The 15,602-nt window shown below is 45.2% G+C and overlaps 1 protein-coding gene across 2 annotated transcripts in view; it reads left to right on the plus strand.

Annotated features, from left to right (window-relative positions):
• The first annotated feature begins 804 nt into the window (after positions 1 to 804).
• Positions 805 to 15,602, plus strand: part of LOC125089432 (zinc finger protein 28 homolog) — a 45,171-nt gene continuing 30,373 nt past the window's right edge. The window contains exons 1-4 of one of the 2 annotated variants that reach the window (XM_047711645.1): positions 805 to 854; positions 3,966 to 4,043; positions 9,714 to 9,840; positions 12,971 to 13,066. In XM_047711645.1, coding sequence (XP_047567601.1) covers positions 4,011 to 4,043; positions 9,714 to 9,840; positions 12,971 to 13,066 — 256 coding nt within the window. In that variant the 5' untranslated portion in view covers positions 805 to 854; positions 3,966 to 4,010. Of the gene's footprint in view, positions 855 to 3,965; positions 4,044 to 5,194; positions 5,221 to 9,713; positions 9,841 to 12,970; positions 13,067 to 15,602 lie in introns of those variants that run through there. The other variant, XM_047711646.1, reaches the window with a different exon arrangement.

Here is a 15,602-nt window from a genome sequence, read left to right on the forward strand (position 1 = left end):
TATTTTACTCATTCATTTGTGTTCTCCGTCCACTTAAAAGTCAGATCTCAAGAGGCTAGGGAATTTTGTCTGTTTTGTTTTCCCCCCTGCTGTATCCCCCCGCGTGACTTTTCCTTCCAGGACAGGCCCAATCCTACAGTTTCCTTGGTCCCCCATAGCAGGGTCCGTGTCCACCGCCAGGGGGCAGGACGGTGTTGGGGCCCCGCGGCCTGGCAGCAGGGGCGTCGTCTCTCGCTGCCTCTCAACAGTAAGGATACTGATGACGCTCCCGCGTGGAAGGACAGACATTTACTAATTTGCTGTCGTCACTGTGGGGATAGGACACGGTGGGGGTTCCCCACCGCTCTTCTTCCTGTCGCAAAACTTAGCACAGGAGGAAAACCACGCTCCCACGGACGGGCTCGAGGGCCGCACGCGGAGCCACTCCACGCTCACACGGACACAGCGTCGCCACGAAAAGCTGCACCTGAGCGCGCCGAGGGAGCCGGCCGCAGCACGGTCTTCTCGCCGCACCCGCCAACGGGTAACTAGGGACGCTCCGGTCTCCAGGCGAAGGGAGGCGGAGTGCGCTTTCCAGGCGCCTGCGCACACTCCCGCCCAGCTCCGCCACGCCCCCGACCCCTGGGCCACGCCCCCAAGTACCGCGCGATTCAATCGCTGGCACGCACGCTCCGACGCTTGGGTTCCTCCTCCCTTTTTCTACAGCCCAGGGACACGCCCCGTCGACCAAGCCACGCCCCATCCCGCCCTTCTTGCCTAGGGCTCCACCCCCTTACACCGCCTGCCTCGGGAGATTCACCGCCTGCGCGCTCGGAGCGCGGACGTCGGACCTGGCGGCCCTTCGGGTGAGAGCGGTTGCTTACGGGCGGAGGCCGGTGGGCTGTTCCCGCGGGTGGGCAGTCGGGGCCCGGAGACCGGGCTGGGCAGGCTAGGCGGGCCGCCCGGACCCCGGCGGTGTAGTCCCAACCCATACGCCGCCGCCGAGCCCTCCCTGCGCCGACTACATTTCCCAGAGGCCCGCGCGGCGTGGCGCGGTCTTGCCGTCTGAGGGGCGGGCGCGCGGAGGCCGCCACTGCCGCGGGCGGGGCTGGGTGGCGGCTGGGCGGGGCGAGTGAGGGGGGTGGGCGTGTGCGCGAGGCTGGACCCCAGAGGCCAGCGAGGGACCAGGGTACGCTGGCGGGAGTGTGAGAGAGAGTGAGAGAAGGGGTGTGCCTGCGCGTGGAAGGTGAACGCGGGTGCGAGGCTCCGGGAGAGACTGAGCAGAGGGGGTGTGTGTGTGAGAGAGTGTGAGATGCCAGAGATGTGGGGCGTGTGTGTGACAGTCTGAGCTGCCAGGTGCCAGGGATGGTGGAGGTGTGTGTGTGAGAGAATGAGAGAGTGTGAGACACTAGACATGTGGAAGACGAGTATGCGAGAACTGTGAGCTGCCAGAGATGGTGGGAGGTGTGTATGTGAGAGAGAAAGTGTGAGGTGCCAGAAATGTGGTAAGTGTGTGAGAGAGAAAGTGAGATGCCAGAGATGTAGGAGGTGAGTGTGTGTGTGGGGGGGAGTGTAAGATGCCAGAGATGTGGGAGAGGTGTGTGTGAGAGAGAAAATATGAAATGCCACATGTTGGTGTGTGTGAGAGTGTGAGATGCCAGAGATGGTCAGAGGTGTGTGTGTGTGTGAGAGGGAAAGTGTCAGATGCCATACGTGTGGGAGGTGTGTGTGTGAGTGTGAGCTGCCAGAGATGTGGGAGGTATGTGTGAGATAAAGTGTGAGATGCCAGAGGTGGTGGCAGGTGTGAGTGTGGAAGAGTGTGAGCTCCAGGGATAGTGTGTGTGTGTGAGCGTGAGATGCCAGAGATGGTGGCAGGTGTGTGTGAGAGATAGTGGGAGGTGTCAGGAGCACGTTGGTGAGTGTGCGAGGCTGCAGTCGGTGTGTCTGTCGTCTGAGGTGTCTGGGTGTGAGGGAGGGCACTGTGGATCCCGTGTGTGTGAGACGGGTGCGGTGCAGCTACAGGGTGAGAGACCAGGGTGTGTTAGTGTGGTGGGAGAAAGAAACCTCCGGCCCAGTTTGGCCCCATGGAGGCCACGTCCTCAGACCCATCCCAGCTGCGGTTCAGCCTGCCCGGGAAATGGAGTTTTAACTGGCGAGTCAAGAATTTTCTGGGCGGGGTTGCCTGGGTGGCTCAGTGGGTTAAGCCTCTGCCTTCGGCTCAGGTCGTGATCCCAGGATCCTGGGATCGAGCCCCGCATCGGGCTCTCTGCTCGGCGGGAGCCTGCTTCCCTCTCTCTCTCTGCCTGCCTCTCTGCCTGCTTGTGATCTCTGTCAGATAAATAAATAAAATCTTTAAAAAAAAAAAGAGAGAATTTTCTGGGCGGCTCTAGTGAGGTCACAGGTCACGTGGGCCTTCATCCCCGAAAGCGAGCGGAGGTGACCTGTGCACGACCCCTCACATTCCCGCTAAGGGGAAGTTACTGTGCCCGGACCAGTCCTGCCCTTTCTTTCGCTGGCTTCTTGCCCCACTGCCTTTCTAGAAAAAGGAACAGTTTCGTACAGCTCCTTGGAGCCCCTCTGCTTGCAGGTGGGCGGCAGCCCTGTTCTGGAATTGACGAGTAGAGCCAATTCGATGTTTAAATTTTCCTCAGTTGGATTTTGTCCTTGAGCAGTTTCTATGTGTGACAGAAATCCCGACCACAGACGACCCTGAGAATGTGCGTGCGTGCGTGTGTGTGTGAGTGTGAAGTGTGAGGGACCATCGTGTTTGTTTGTGTGACAGAGAGGAAAGCTGGAGACGTCCTTTTGTGTGAGACCGGAGCGAGCAGGACAGAGACCATGGGGACTGCAGATTGTCCCCCGAAGGCTTGCAGGTACAGCCTCGGTTAGGCTGCGGAGTGTGCTCACGTGAGCAAGGCAGAGGGGAGGGCTCAGCGAGCCGTGTTACGTGTGAGAGAGTAAATTTGAGGGTGTGTGTGATGTTTGTGTCTTACCCTGTGTGTTTGTGCACGGGCCTCCGAGACCATGGTGAGTGTGACCGCGTGTGATGTGGCTTCCTTTGGGTGCTTGGGATGATGTCCTCTGTGGTCAGGAGGTCGACGAGATCTTAGGTCAGTGTTTGTGTGTCACACCGTGTGCTTGTAGCTGGCCCAGAGTGCCGGGTGTGTATGGGGACACTACTTGGAAGACCAATAGCACCAGCTTCTTGCTGTGTGTTGGTTTTCGGTGTTGTGTGTTGCTGAGGTAAGAACCCTAGCGTAGAACCCCCTGCTCCCAGTTCAAGGATTCCAGTAAAAAGCAATGGGGGGAGGTGACTGACTAGAGCCCCCGACTGGAGCAGGCGACACCTTCAGTTCTGGGTGGCAAAAAGGAGGGGAAACCAAGGGACTGAAGACAGATGAGAGTGAAGGTGGCAGAATCAGATGCTAAGTTACCCCATTGTCCGTTGTCCCAGCCTGAGATGCAGGCCAGGCCTGTGGGGATTGGGTGGAGAATGATAACCCTGGCGTCTGTTGCATTGAGGAGTCAGATTTTTTTTTTTTTAAGATTTTATTTATTTATTTATTTGACAGAGACACAGCGAGAGGGAACACAAGCAGGAGGAGTGGGAGAGGGAGAAGCAGGCTTCCCGCTGAGCAGGGAGCCCGATGCAAAGATTTTCAAATTGTAGATTGTGTCAAAGCCTGAAGCAGAGATGCAGAGAGGGAAAGAGCCACGTTTACCGAAAAACATAAGACCGAGAATGGGATGGCAACTTTTCGGAAAAAAGATTAAATTTAGGAACTCGAGCATAAGAGAAACAGAATTGTAGGTTGCAGTCCTCCCTGGCTGTAGGTGCCCAGACTCTTGCGGTGGTTTGGGCAGCGGTAGCAAGGAAAGCCGGGGGAAGAAGGGGAGGACAGAATTTTTAGGCTGATGGTTCCGGGAGTGGAGAACAAGCCTCATCTCCTCACTGTCCTTTCTCTCTCTCCACGCCTGTCCTCTAGGACACTGCTGTTCTCCAGGAGAGAACCCAGCGAGGAAGGCTGGAAATGACTGTTGAACTAGTTAAAGCCATATCCCAGGTTAGTTATTTCCATTCTCATCTGTAAAAGTCTTACTCTTCAGGACTTAATAATGCATCTTTTCTTTTGAAAATTCTCTGATTAACAGTGGTTTTGACTGGCCTGGTTCCCACTTTCCCCAGAGCGTGCTAACTCAGGCTGCCTGATGGGTAAGTGAAACCGAGTGTGATGAGGCACAGAGCCCGCTCTGAGTCCCCTCTTTCCACTTCACTCTTGGTTCAGTGTTGACGCCTGGGAAAAGATATGGTTTCTGTTATGTGGAATAGAGGTGTCTCAGTACCAGTGAGTGGGGTTCCAAGTAAAATGTGCATTTGCTGGCCCTCTTCTGTTTTTAGAATGCATTGAGTCATCCTTCAAGCTGAATTCTGTTCAGATCTCTAATTTTGTCCTTAAGTTCTTAAAAATTTTTTTTGTTTAGCTAAAACACCTTATTCTAGTCAATTTTTGCAAATTACATATATGATATCTATATCATGTATATTTGAAATTTAAGACATAAAAGTGATTTTTTTTGCCTTCCAGTTCTTAGGAGACAACCATATCTTTCAGGGAATTCTATTCATACATAGATAGGTTTTTCCCTTCTATGTTTTTTGGATCCTGTTTAAGAAATCCTTGTCTACCCCAGCATCTGTAGATACCCAGTTTTCTTCTAAAAGATTTGTTTTTACCTCTCATAGTTTTCTGGTAAGTTTATGTTTGATTTTTGTCATTTTTTTTCCTGTGAGGATAAGGTCCAAAGTTACATTAAGTTGTTACATTAAATTTAATTTACATTAAGTTGTTACATTAAATGTTTAATCTGTCCTAAGTGAGTCAATGGTTCCTTGTTTTCCCACTTGCCTCTCCGTTTGACCCAGTGGTATTTGTTGAATAACTCATCTCTTTCTTAACTAATTTGGAATGCTCCCTGTATCTTATACTTGATTCTGTTGCTGGACTACATTCAGTATTTTTTTAAGATATTTATTTATTTATTTATTATTTATTTGAGAGAGACGGGGAGAGAGAGTGTGCTTGCACACACGCATGTACAAGCCAGGAGAGGAGCAGAGGGAGAGAAACAAGGAGACTCCCTGCTGAGCGTGAGCCCGACTAGGGGCTTGATCCCATGATCCCAAGATCAAGACCTAAGCTGAAATCAAGTGTTGGAGGCTAAACCAACTGAGCCACCCAGGTGCCTTGGACTACATTCAGTTTTACTTGTATTTCTGTTTGTTTGTTTTTAAAAAAATAATATGTACTTATTTATTTGAGAGAGAGAGTGCACGAGCAGGTGGGGAGGTGCAGAGGGAGAGAGAGAGAATCTTAAGCAGACTCCATGCGGAGTGGGGAGGTGGTTGCAGGGCGTGGTCCCAGGGTCCTGGGATCCAGCCCCACATCGGGCTCCCTGCTCAGCAGGAAGCCTGCTTCCCCCTCTCCCCCTCCCTCTGCTTCTGTTCCCTCTCTTGCTGTGTCTCTGTCAAATAAATAAATAAAATCTTTAAAGTCTAGATCTTTTTTACTCTGTGTATATTTTACTTATGCTCTAATTCTCTTCAATTCTCTAATCTGCTATTAGTTCCATCATTGAATCATAGCTTCCATTTATTGCATTTTCAGTTTTATTTATTTTTTATATTATTTTTTTAAAAAGATTTTATTTATTTATTTGACACAAGAGAGAGGTCACAAGTAGGCAGAGAGGCAGGCAGAGAGAGAGGGGGAAGCAGGCTCCCCACTGAGCAGAGAGCCCAGTGTGGGGCTCAATCCCAGGACCCCGAGATCATGACCTGAGCCGAAGGCAGAGGCTTAACCCACTGAGCCACCCAGGCGCCCCACATTTTTAGTTTTAGAATGTCTGATTATTTTGTGTAATTCCCCATTTTCTGCCTAAATCCACCATTTCTTTATCCAGTCATTTATTTGTATTAGCTAGCGTGGACTCATGCATATTTATTTTATACTTTAGGTCATAATAAATACTACATTATTTTGTTGTTCAGGTTCTAGGTTTGGTCGTTAGGAGCTCTTTTAGCTACTCCTGTGTCCCAGTGACATACCCCGTCATTGTGGGGTATTTTTTGTTTGTTGAACACCGACTTTGTACTGCACATCTAGGTTCCTCCTGTGTACTTTGATGGAGATGGTTTACTCTTGCCTGCGGCGCGTAGCTGTGCTGAGATCAGCTCAGGCCTAGTCCGGTCAGGAGCTGAGATGATTAGAAGCAAGGCCTCAGTGCTTCTGAAAGCTGGGTTATGTCTGGTTCGCCATCAGTTCTGGGGTGTAGTCCTTTCTTTGGGTTCTCAACCAAAAGCCTGGGGTATGTATTTACCAGAACCCTTCTTTGGCAGATTATAGTATTCAGTGAATGAACAGTCTAGATTAGCATTTATTACCATTGTTTCTTCTCCTATATCATTCTTCAGAACTCTTCAACTTGTCAGCTGTGAGCATGTTATCAATCTGCTTCTGCCTGGGGACTCTGAGTAAAATAGCACTGGGTGTATTTACGCCTTGGAATAATTTGTGGTATAAAGCACATTTGGGGAAATTTTTGCCTTGTCTTTGGGCACTTAACAGTGTTTTGTAAGGTGGAAGGGCTAACATTCTTCCCATTACTCATCTTTTCCAGAATTCCCTTGACTGTTCTTACAAGTTTATTTTTCTAGCAAATTTTAGAATTGGGAACTTTTTTTTTTAAAGCTCTGCTGGTTATTTTAAAGTTATTTAATGAGCAAATACTTTTTGATCTTGTATATGCCAGATGGTCTTTTAGATTCTGCTGGTGCAGCTAGATCGACAAAGACCGTGCCCTTGTGGAACTTACTTTCGGGGTGGGGGGCGGGGGCAGATAGACATAAATAAATGAATCCGTATACATTAAACAGTGAAATGTGCAAGTCTCGGGACAGCTGGGTGGCTCAGTCAATTAAGCATCTGCCTTTGGCTTGGGTCATGATCCCAGGGTCCTGGGATCGAGCCCCGAATCGGGCTCCCTGCTCTGTGGGAGGCCTGCTTCTCCCTCTCCCACTCCCCTAGCTTGTGTTCCCTCTCTCGCTGTCTCTCTCTGTGTCAGATAAATAAATAGATCTTTAAAAAAAATTAGAATTTATTTAATTGAATATAAGATTATCAGTAAAAAATAAGAATGCATATAAAGATAGCTATATAAACACTGGGAAAATTCTGATGGTGTACATACCAAATAATTAGCCAGAGTACCAGGATCACAAGCAATCAAATTCATTTTTCTGTGGGAATATCCAAAACACCTAATTGCCTTACTAGTGACCAAATTATACTAAATATTGGAAAGAATGTGACTACTTCTGCTTGCCTTGATAAATTCATGTGAATGCATTTGGTTTTATAAGAACATGGGAAATGATGGGTATCAGCCAAAATGGCAGCCTCAACTAACTAGAAGGGGCAAACCAAAATTCCTGAAAACCAGTAGCTCACAGTGAATCTTAAAAAAATATATATATATAATACCAGGGTGCCTGGCTGGCTCAGTCAGAAGATCATGAATTCTTGATCTTGGGATCATGAATTCAAGCCCCATGTTGGGTATAGAAATTAAAAATAAAATAACAGGGGTGCCTGGGTGCCTCAGTCAGTTAAGAGGCTGCCTTCTGGGACGCCTGGGTGGCTCAGTTGGTTAAGCAGCTGCCTTCGGCTCAGGTCATGATCCCAGCGTCCTGGGATCGAGTCCCACATCGGGCTCCTTGCTTGGCAGCAAGCCTGCTTCTCCCTCTGCCTCTGCCTGCCACTCTGTCTGCCTGTGCTCACTCTCGCTTCTCTCTCTATGACAAATAAATAAATAAAATCTTTAAAAAAAAAAAAAAAAAAAAGAGTCTGCCTTCTGCTCAGGCCCATGGTCCCAGGGTCCTGGGATCGAGCCCTGCATTGGGCTCCCTGCTTGATAGAAAGCCTGCTTCTCCCTGTCCCACTCCCCTGCTTATGTTTCCTCTCTTGCTGTGTCTCTGTCAAATAAATAAATAAAATCTTAAAAAAAAAATAACAAAAAATTTTAATACTTTTATTTGAAAAATACACTAAATGTTTTCTCAAAGGTCTGTAAATCTTCTAAAGTCCCATACTTTGAATATCTTTGTATCATGCCTTTGTTCTAAACTTGTGTTCACTGTCAAAAAGCAAATTAAGACATTCTTTGTATAGCTTTGTCTTTATATAGACAGTTACCATTGTCATTGGTGTGCAAGGCACTGAGCATGAAGATTTTTCTTTTCGATGGAAATAAATCTGAAGATGAAAAAATTGTCCATATTTAAAAAAAATTTCTTACAACCTGCTGGTGATTATAACTGGACATTTATTTTTCTCTTAACACATTTAATTCTTTAAGAAACTAAAAAGGGGGGTGGCACTTGGGTGGCTCAATTGGTTAAGCAACTGCCTTTGGATCAGGTCATGATCCTGGAGTTCCAGAATTGAGTCCCACATCCGGCTCCCTGCTCAGCGAGGAGTCTGCTTCTCCGTCTGACCTCTCCCTTCTCATGGTCTCTCTCTCATTCTCTCTCTTTCAAATAAATAAAAATAAATCTTTAAACGGAATAAAAGAAACTAAAAATTAGGGGAGCCTACGTGGCGCAGTTGGTTAGGCATCCAACTCTTGGTTTCAGCTGAGGTTGTGATCTCAGGTTAGTGAGATTGAGCCCTACATTGGGCTCTGCACTCAGTGTGGTATCTGCCTAAGACTCTAAGACACTCTCTCCTTCTCCCTCCGTCCGCCCCCACCCCATGTTTGCTTGCTCACTTGCTTACTCTCTAAAATAAAGAAATCTTTAAAAATATATTTTAGGGGTGCCTGGGTGGCTCAGTGGGTTAAGGCCTCTGTCTTCGGCTCAGGTTGTGATCCTGGAGTCCTGGGATCGAGCCCCGAACCCCGCATCGGGCTCTCTGCTCAGTGGGGAGCCTGCTTCTCCCTCTCTCTCTCTGCCTGCCTCTTTGCCTACTTGTGACCTCTGTCTGTCAAATAAATAAATAAAATCTTAAAAAAAAATAAAGATATATTTTAAAAAGAGACTAAAAATTTTATTTATTCAGTTTCATTTTGCTATTGTCTTAAGCATATAGGTTTGTTAGACTCAATATACAAATTCAATGTGTTATAGTCTTAATGCTGTGTGATTTTTTTATATTATTATCTAGTTTACTCTGGTGTGGAATGTCATGCTAGTTCTTAATGGCATAGAATGAGAAAATTGCACTTTAATTACGTTTATTGTTTTTATTATGTAAGAAAAGATAAAATCAGCCCCGTCAGTCCAATGCCCCTTCTCTTCTGAAACAAAACCCTTCTAGGATCTCATAGAGTACCATTTGCAAAATCAATTTAGATAATCTTTGTTTTTAAAGGTTCAACCACAAGTATAAGCCATGCCTTGAGGCTCTTATTTACTGCCCTATGGCCACTGTCCATATTTCCACAGGCCATCCGTTTTTCCACATGCCGACAAATAGGTTAGCATCCTTATGTACAATGCAGTTTAACGCTTCAGTAACTACTATTTTATGTTGGAGCGTCATGTTATAAAGGTTTAATTTTTTTTCTCCTTCAAGGGCTAATTTCTCACATAAAGTAGAAACAATTTAAAGCTTCAGCTTGGAGTTATGCATGAAAATGAACATTGGTTGATCAAGAGTGTATTTGTGTCATTTCAGGACTTGGTTACATTCAAGGATGTGGCAATAGACTTTTCCCAGGAGGAGTGGGAATGGCTGAACCCTGCTCAGAGGAATTTGTACAAGAATATGATGCTGGAGAACTATCAGAACCTGGTATCACTGGGTAAGAATATTTTCCCCTCTACAGGGGTGCCTGGGTGGCTCAGTGGATTGAGCCTCTGCTTTTAGCTTGGGTCATGATCGAGCCTGGGATCAAGCCCCGCATCGAGCTCTCTGCTCAGCGGGGAGCCTGCTTCCCTTCCTCTCTCTCTGCCTGCCTTTCTGTCTACTTGTGGTCTCTCTCTGTCAAATAAATAAATAAAAATCTTTAAAAAAAAAAAAAAGAATATTTTCCCCTCTACATAATTTAGAATCGCAATAGGAACTTTTTACATTTTTACTTATTATTAAAATGTTTTTATTTTATTTATTTATTTATTTTTTTTTTTAAAGATTTTATTTATTTATTTGGCAGACAGAAATCACAAGTAGGCAGAGAGGCAGGCAGAGAGAGGAGGAAGCAGGCTCCCTGCAGAGCAGAGAGCCCGATGCGGGGCTCGATCCCAGGACCCTGGGATCATGACCTGAGCCGAAGGCAGAGCTTTAACCCACTGAGCCACCCAGGCGCCCCTTAAAATGTTTTTAAAAAAGATTTTATTTGAGAGGGAAATAGAGTGAGGGAGCACGAATGGGGTGCAGGGGCAGAGAGACAGGGAGAAGCAGGCTCCTCGCTGAGCTGGGAGCCCAACTCGGGCTTGATCCCAGGACCTGGAGATCATGACCTGAGCTGAAGGAAGATGAACAACCATCTGAGCTACCCAGGAGCCCTGAAAAGATGTGTTTCATGAATGAATGAACAATACATCTACAGTGCTTCTCTGAGAAGCCCCTTTTATCCTGCGTGTGGTTCACTGAGCTTCTTGAAATTAAATATATGTCTTTCATCAAATTTGAATAATTTTTGGCTTTATTTCTTCAAATAATTTTTTCTGCTGTCTCTCCTGGTATTTCAATTACAAGTATATTAGAACCTTTGATATTATGCTCTAGGTAGCTGAAGATCTGTTCATCATTTAAAATGTTTTTTCGGGGCACCTGGGTGGCTCAGTGGGTTAAGCCGCTGCCTTCGGCTCAGGTCATGATCCCAGGTCCTGGGTTCGAGCCCCACATCGGGCTTTCTGCTCAGCGGGGAGCCTGCTTCCTCCTCTCTCTCTGCCTGCCTCTCTGCCTACTTGTGATTTCTCTCTGTCAAATAAATAAATAAAATCTTAAAAAAAAAATGTTTTTTCTTTGTCAGATTAGGTAATTTCTATTGACGTAACTTCAAATTTACTAACTCTTTTTGTGTCTTCTTCAGTGTCTCGCTTGTTAAGTCAATGTGGTGAATTTTTCAAAAATATTTATTTATTTATTTATTTGAGAAAGACTGAGCACGAGTGGGAAGGGGAAGGGAGAGAGAATCTCAGGCAGACTCTGCACTGAGCACGGAGCCTGATGGAGGGCTTGATCCATGACCCTCAGATCAGGACCTCAGCCAAAACCACGAGCTGGATGCTTAACCAACTGTACCACCGAGACACCCCAAATGTAGCGAATTTTTATTTATTTATTTTTTATTTATTTATTTATTTATTTATATTTATTTATTTTTAGTTGTGTTTTTTGTGGGGGTTTTTTTGTGGGTTTTTTTCCTTTTTTTGTTTTGTTTTGTTTTTGGTACCCCAGCTGGGACACAAAAGTAGTGAATTTTAAAATCTCAGAAATTATATTTTTCAATTCTAAACTTTCCACTTGATTCTTTTTTTATAATTTCTATTTCTCTGCTGAAAAATTTTAAGCATATTTTCGTTTATGTTTTTGGGTATGGATATAATAGCTGTTTTTAAATCCCCGTCTACTAATTCCAACATCTGTGTTATCACTGGTTAGCTCTTCATTAATTGCTTGTTTTTCTTTCTTTCTTTTTTTTTTTTTAAGATTTTATTTATTTATTTGACAGAGAGACAGAGATCACAAGTAGGCAGAGAGAGAGAGAAGCAGGCTCCCGGCCGAGCAGAGAGCCCAATGCAGGACTCGATCCCAGGTCCCTGAGATCATGACCTGAGCCGAAGGCAGAGGCTTTAACCCACTGAACCACCCAGGCGCCCCAATTGCTTATTTTTCTAAGTGTGATTCACTTTTTCCTCTTTCTCCTTAGGTGTAATAATTCTGGATTTTATCTCAGACACTATAAATAATCAATTGTAGAGGCTGTAGATTCTGTTATATTCCTCTGAAGAGTTTTGTTTTGCTTTTGTTTTTTTTTTTTAAATTATGTTATGTTAGTCACCACACAGTACATCATTACTGTTTGATGAAGTGTTCCATATTCATTGTTTATGTATAACACCCAGTACTCCATGTAATCCGTGCCCTCCTTAATACCCAACACCGGGCTCACCCATTCCCCACACCCCTACTCTGAACCCTCAAAACTGTTTCCCATAGTCTACAGTCTCTCATGGTTTATCTCCCCCTCGGATTCCCTCCCCACTTCATTTTTCCCTTCTCCTAATGTCGTCCATGCTATTCCTTATGTCCTACATATGAGTGAAACCGTATGGTAATTGTCTTTCTCTGCTTGACTTACTTCACTTAGCATAATCCCCTCCAGTCCCATCCATGTTGATGTGAATGGAAGGGATTCGTCCTTTCTGATGGCTGAGTAATATTCCAGGCAGTTAACTTGACTCAGACTCCAAACTCTGTCTCTAGGGGCTCTTTATAGTACATCAGTTACTGGATCTCTGATGATCCTGTGAAAATGCTGGGCAGAATTTCTGTCCCAATTCCCTTAGAAAATTGTTTAACTTTTATAGAGTTGACTGTTGGCAGTCCCATTAGACTATGCCAGAAGCTTTATGTAATCTGTCTCTAAAATGTTTTACCCTTTGATCTTATCATTCGTGTTCTATCATTCCACCAGTTTTTTTTTTTTTTTTTAAGATTTTATTTATTTATTTGACAGACAGAGATCGCAAGTAGGCAGAGAGGCAGGCAGAGAGAGGAAGGGAAGCAGGCCCCCTGCTGAGCAGAGAGCCCGACGTGGGGCTTGATCCCAGGACCCCGGGATCACAACATAAGCTGAAGGCAGAGGCTTAATCCACTGAGCCACCCAGACGCCCCTCATTCCACCCGTATTAAGGAACTGACGTATAGTTCTGAAATGCCCCAAATATGACCAATTTTCGTGTTTGTTTGTTTTTTGTATGCAGGTCTTTGCATCTCTAAGCCATATGTGATCTCCTTATTGGAGCAAGGGAAAGAGCCTTGTGAGATGAAGACAGAGATGACAAGAAGCCCGTTCCCAGGTGAGTGTGGGAGAACCAGATAGGGGAATCCTTTCTAAATAATGGTTCAACTATTTTCAAAGGTGATACTTTCTCCTTTCTTATGCTACGTAGAGACTCTTTTCAAGCTTTCTAAGCCTGAGGAGAAAATTGAAACTTTGCTACTTAGCATAGACTCCCCAAATGTCTAGATATCTCTTCTCTCTAATAGATAACTCCATTTGCAAAAATCTCTATCCAGCCCTTTCCCGTCCCCTCTTTCCTTTTGCCATTTAGACTTTATAAGCCTTTCTGTTTCTTAAATCTTAACTCCTAAATTAGGTGCTGCTTGAAAATCATGATATTTCCTGGTGCTTAAAATCTTTCTTTGCTTTTCTGTTGCAAATAGGAAAGACCTTACCACCCCTTATGTATCCAGCTCCATCCTACTTCTCTTACTTTATCCTCTATGATTTTTTAGCTTTTTCACTTTACTTTAGGGCAGAGTTTTCTAAATTATGAGGTACCCAGGTATTCAGGTATGTTAAAGGTATGCCAACTGTGGAATCTCTAAGCCTTGAGAGACCAGGTGTGGCCAGACGCAATCTGAGTTCCAAGTTTGGTTCCTTCTGGACCGCAGGCAGTATCATTCTTTTGTCTCTGTTTGCCTTACAGATGTTGACGAGTGCCTGACAGTACAGTTGAGAAGCTCTGTACTTAACCGTTGGTCACCTTTTCTGAACTCACCAAGCTCTTTACTGATTCAGGCTTTTGCGCTTCCTGATTTCTCTTCCCACTATGCCCTTCTCTTGGCTGTCTGTCCATGCTTGACTCTTGTTGGGTTTGGCTAGCAAACCCTGAGACAGTGAATGAAAAGAGTACTCCAGACACCTTGGTAGGAGAAAGGAGAGGTCCTAGGGATCAGATGTTCTAGTGGAAAAGAAAGGTCCAGAGCCAAACTCTGCCTCCACCTTTATTGTGAATGTTATTAATACAACAAGAGAATAAGAAAAACAAGAATGAATATGAAGCTGTAAGGATCAGGACAGTGGTATAGGGAGTATCATGTGAATAGAACAAGCTGTGCTTGTGATGGGCATGTAGACTGGGAGTGCATGGGGTGTGTGACCGCCAAATATACATGTTTCTCCTAAGTCATGCATTTATTCCCTGGATTAGTACATTGAGCCACAGTGAGGATCTGGCTGTTTTCAGCCCAGAAACTCTAAAGGGGGCTCAGTTCTCTGGACACACCTTCTTTGTTTTCCAACTAGTTTCATCCCGGGAGGCATGTGTTTATTAAATCTTATCTAGCAGGGCGCCTGGGTAGCTCAGTGGGTTAAGCCGCTGCCTTCGGCTCAGGTCATGATCTCAGGGTTCTGGGATCGAGCCCCGCATCGGGCTCTCTGCTCAGCGGGGAGCCTGCTTCCTCCTCTCTCTCTGCCTGCCTCTCTGCCTGCTTGTGATCTCTCTCTGTCAAATAAATAAATAAAATCTTTAAAAAAAAATAAATAAATCTTATCTAGCCAGGCACTGTGAATTCCCACAGACTCTCAGGCCAGAGCTCAAACATCATCTCATCAGAGGCCTTCTCTGACCACCTTCTGTAATGAACATTCCTTATTTCAGCCCAGTTACTTTCTGTCGAGCCAGTTTATTTTCTTTGTAACACTCAGGAAAGCCTATAGTTAACCTGCTTATGGTTTGCATGCTTATTTTCTGCCTCCCCCACTGAACTGAATGTTCACAAAGACAAGGGAATGTTGAGATCATACGTGATAATTGTGCCTTTATGAAATTCTCCTTTCACTTCCATAACAGGATTTGATCTTTACATTTTGAGATGATTTGGATCCTAGACTTCCAGGGTCCTCCAAATAGCCAAATATTGGAAGGGAAATTAGCCCCACTTAAATATGCTTTATACTTTGGTTGCATAGGAATCTACCACCTCCCTTGAATTGGGAAATGGAGGAACTTCCCTGATAAGAAGTAATAATTGGCCTTGTGAAGAACAGAAGAAGGAAAAGGGGTTGAAGCCTATAAAATTGGTGGGATATTGAGTCACAGTATAGATTCAGCTCTTATTCAGTGAGTAAGAGATCTCGGCATCAGTGTTGAGATGGGCCGAAAAGATAAGGGACAACCACGTTTCCCATGGGAGGTTGTGGTGTTGAAGGCTACCTTCATAGGAGGTATCCATGACGTATCCAACTTTCTGTTTTTTTCTGTCCAGTATTTCTCCCCTCAGTCGTCTGTGTAAGAAAAACCATAGGTGATAGATACATTGAACTCTCATGGCCTCAATACTAGAATTACTGAGGCCTGAGTGTTAGGAAGGAAAGAAGGAAGTAGGAAGGGGTAGGAAGCTTGTTCGCACTTCAGAGCCCTTCTGAACTGCTTTAGTAGATTTGATCTCTTCCATCTCTGAACTTTAATACTAGTTTTACTTTTTATCACATGGGCTCTCACTTGGTATTTCATGTTTTCTTCTGTTACTTTCTTTGTTCGTCTTGCCTTTCTAATCCTTTTCTGTACTCCTCAAGAACAACTGGTCTTTTATTACATTAGTGTCCAT

Source organism: Lutra lutra, chromosome 17 (genome assembly GCF_902655055.1).
Source record: "Lutra lutra chromosome 17, mLutLut1.2, whole genome shotgun sequence".
In the NCBI taxonomy this organism is placed as follows: Eukaryota; Metazoa; Chordata; class Mammalia; order Carnivora; family Mustelidae; genus Lutra; species Lutra lutra.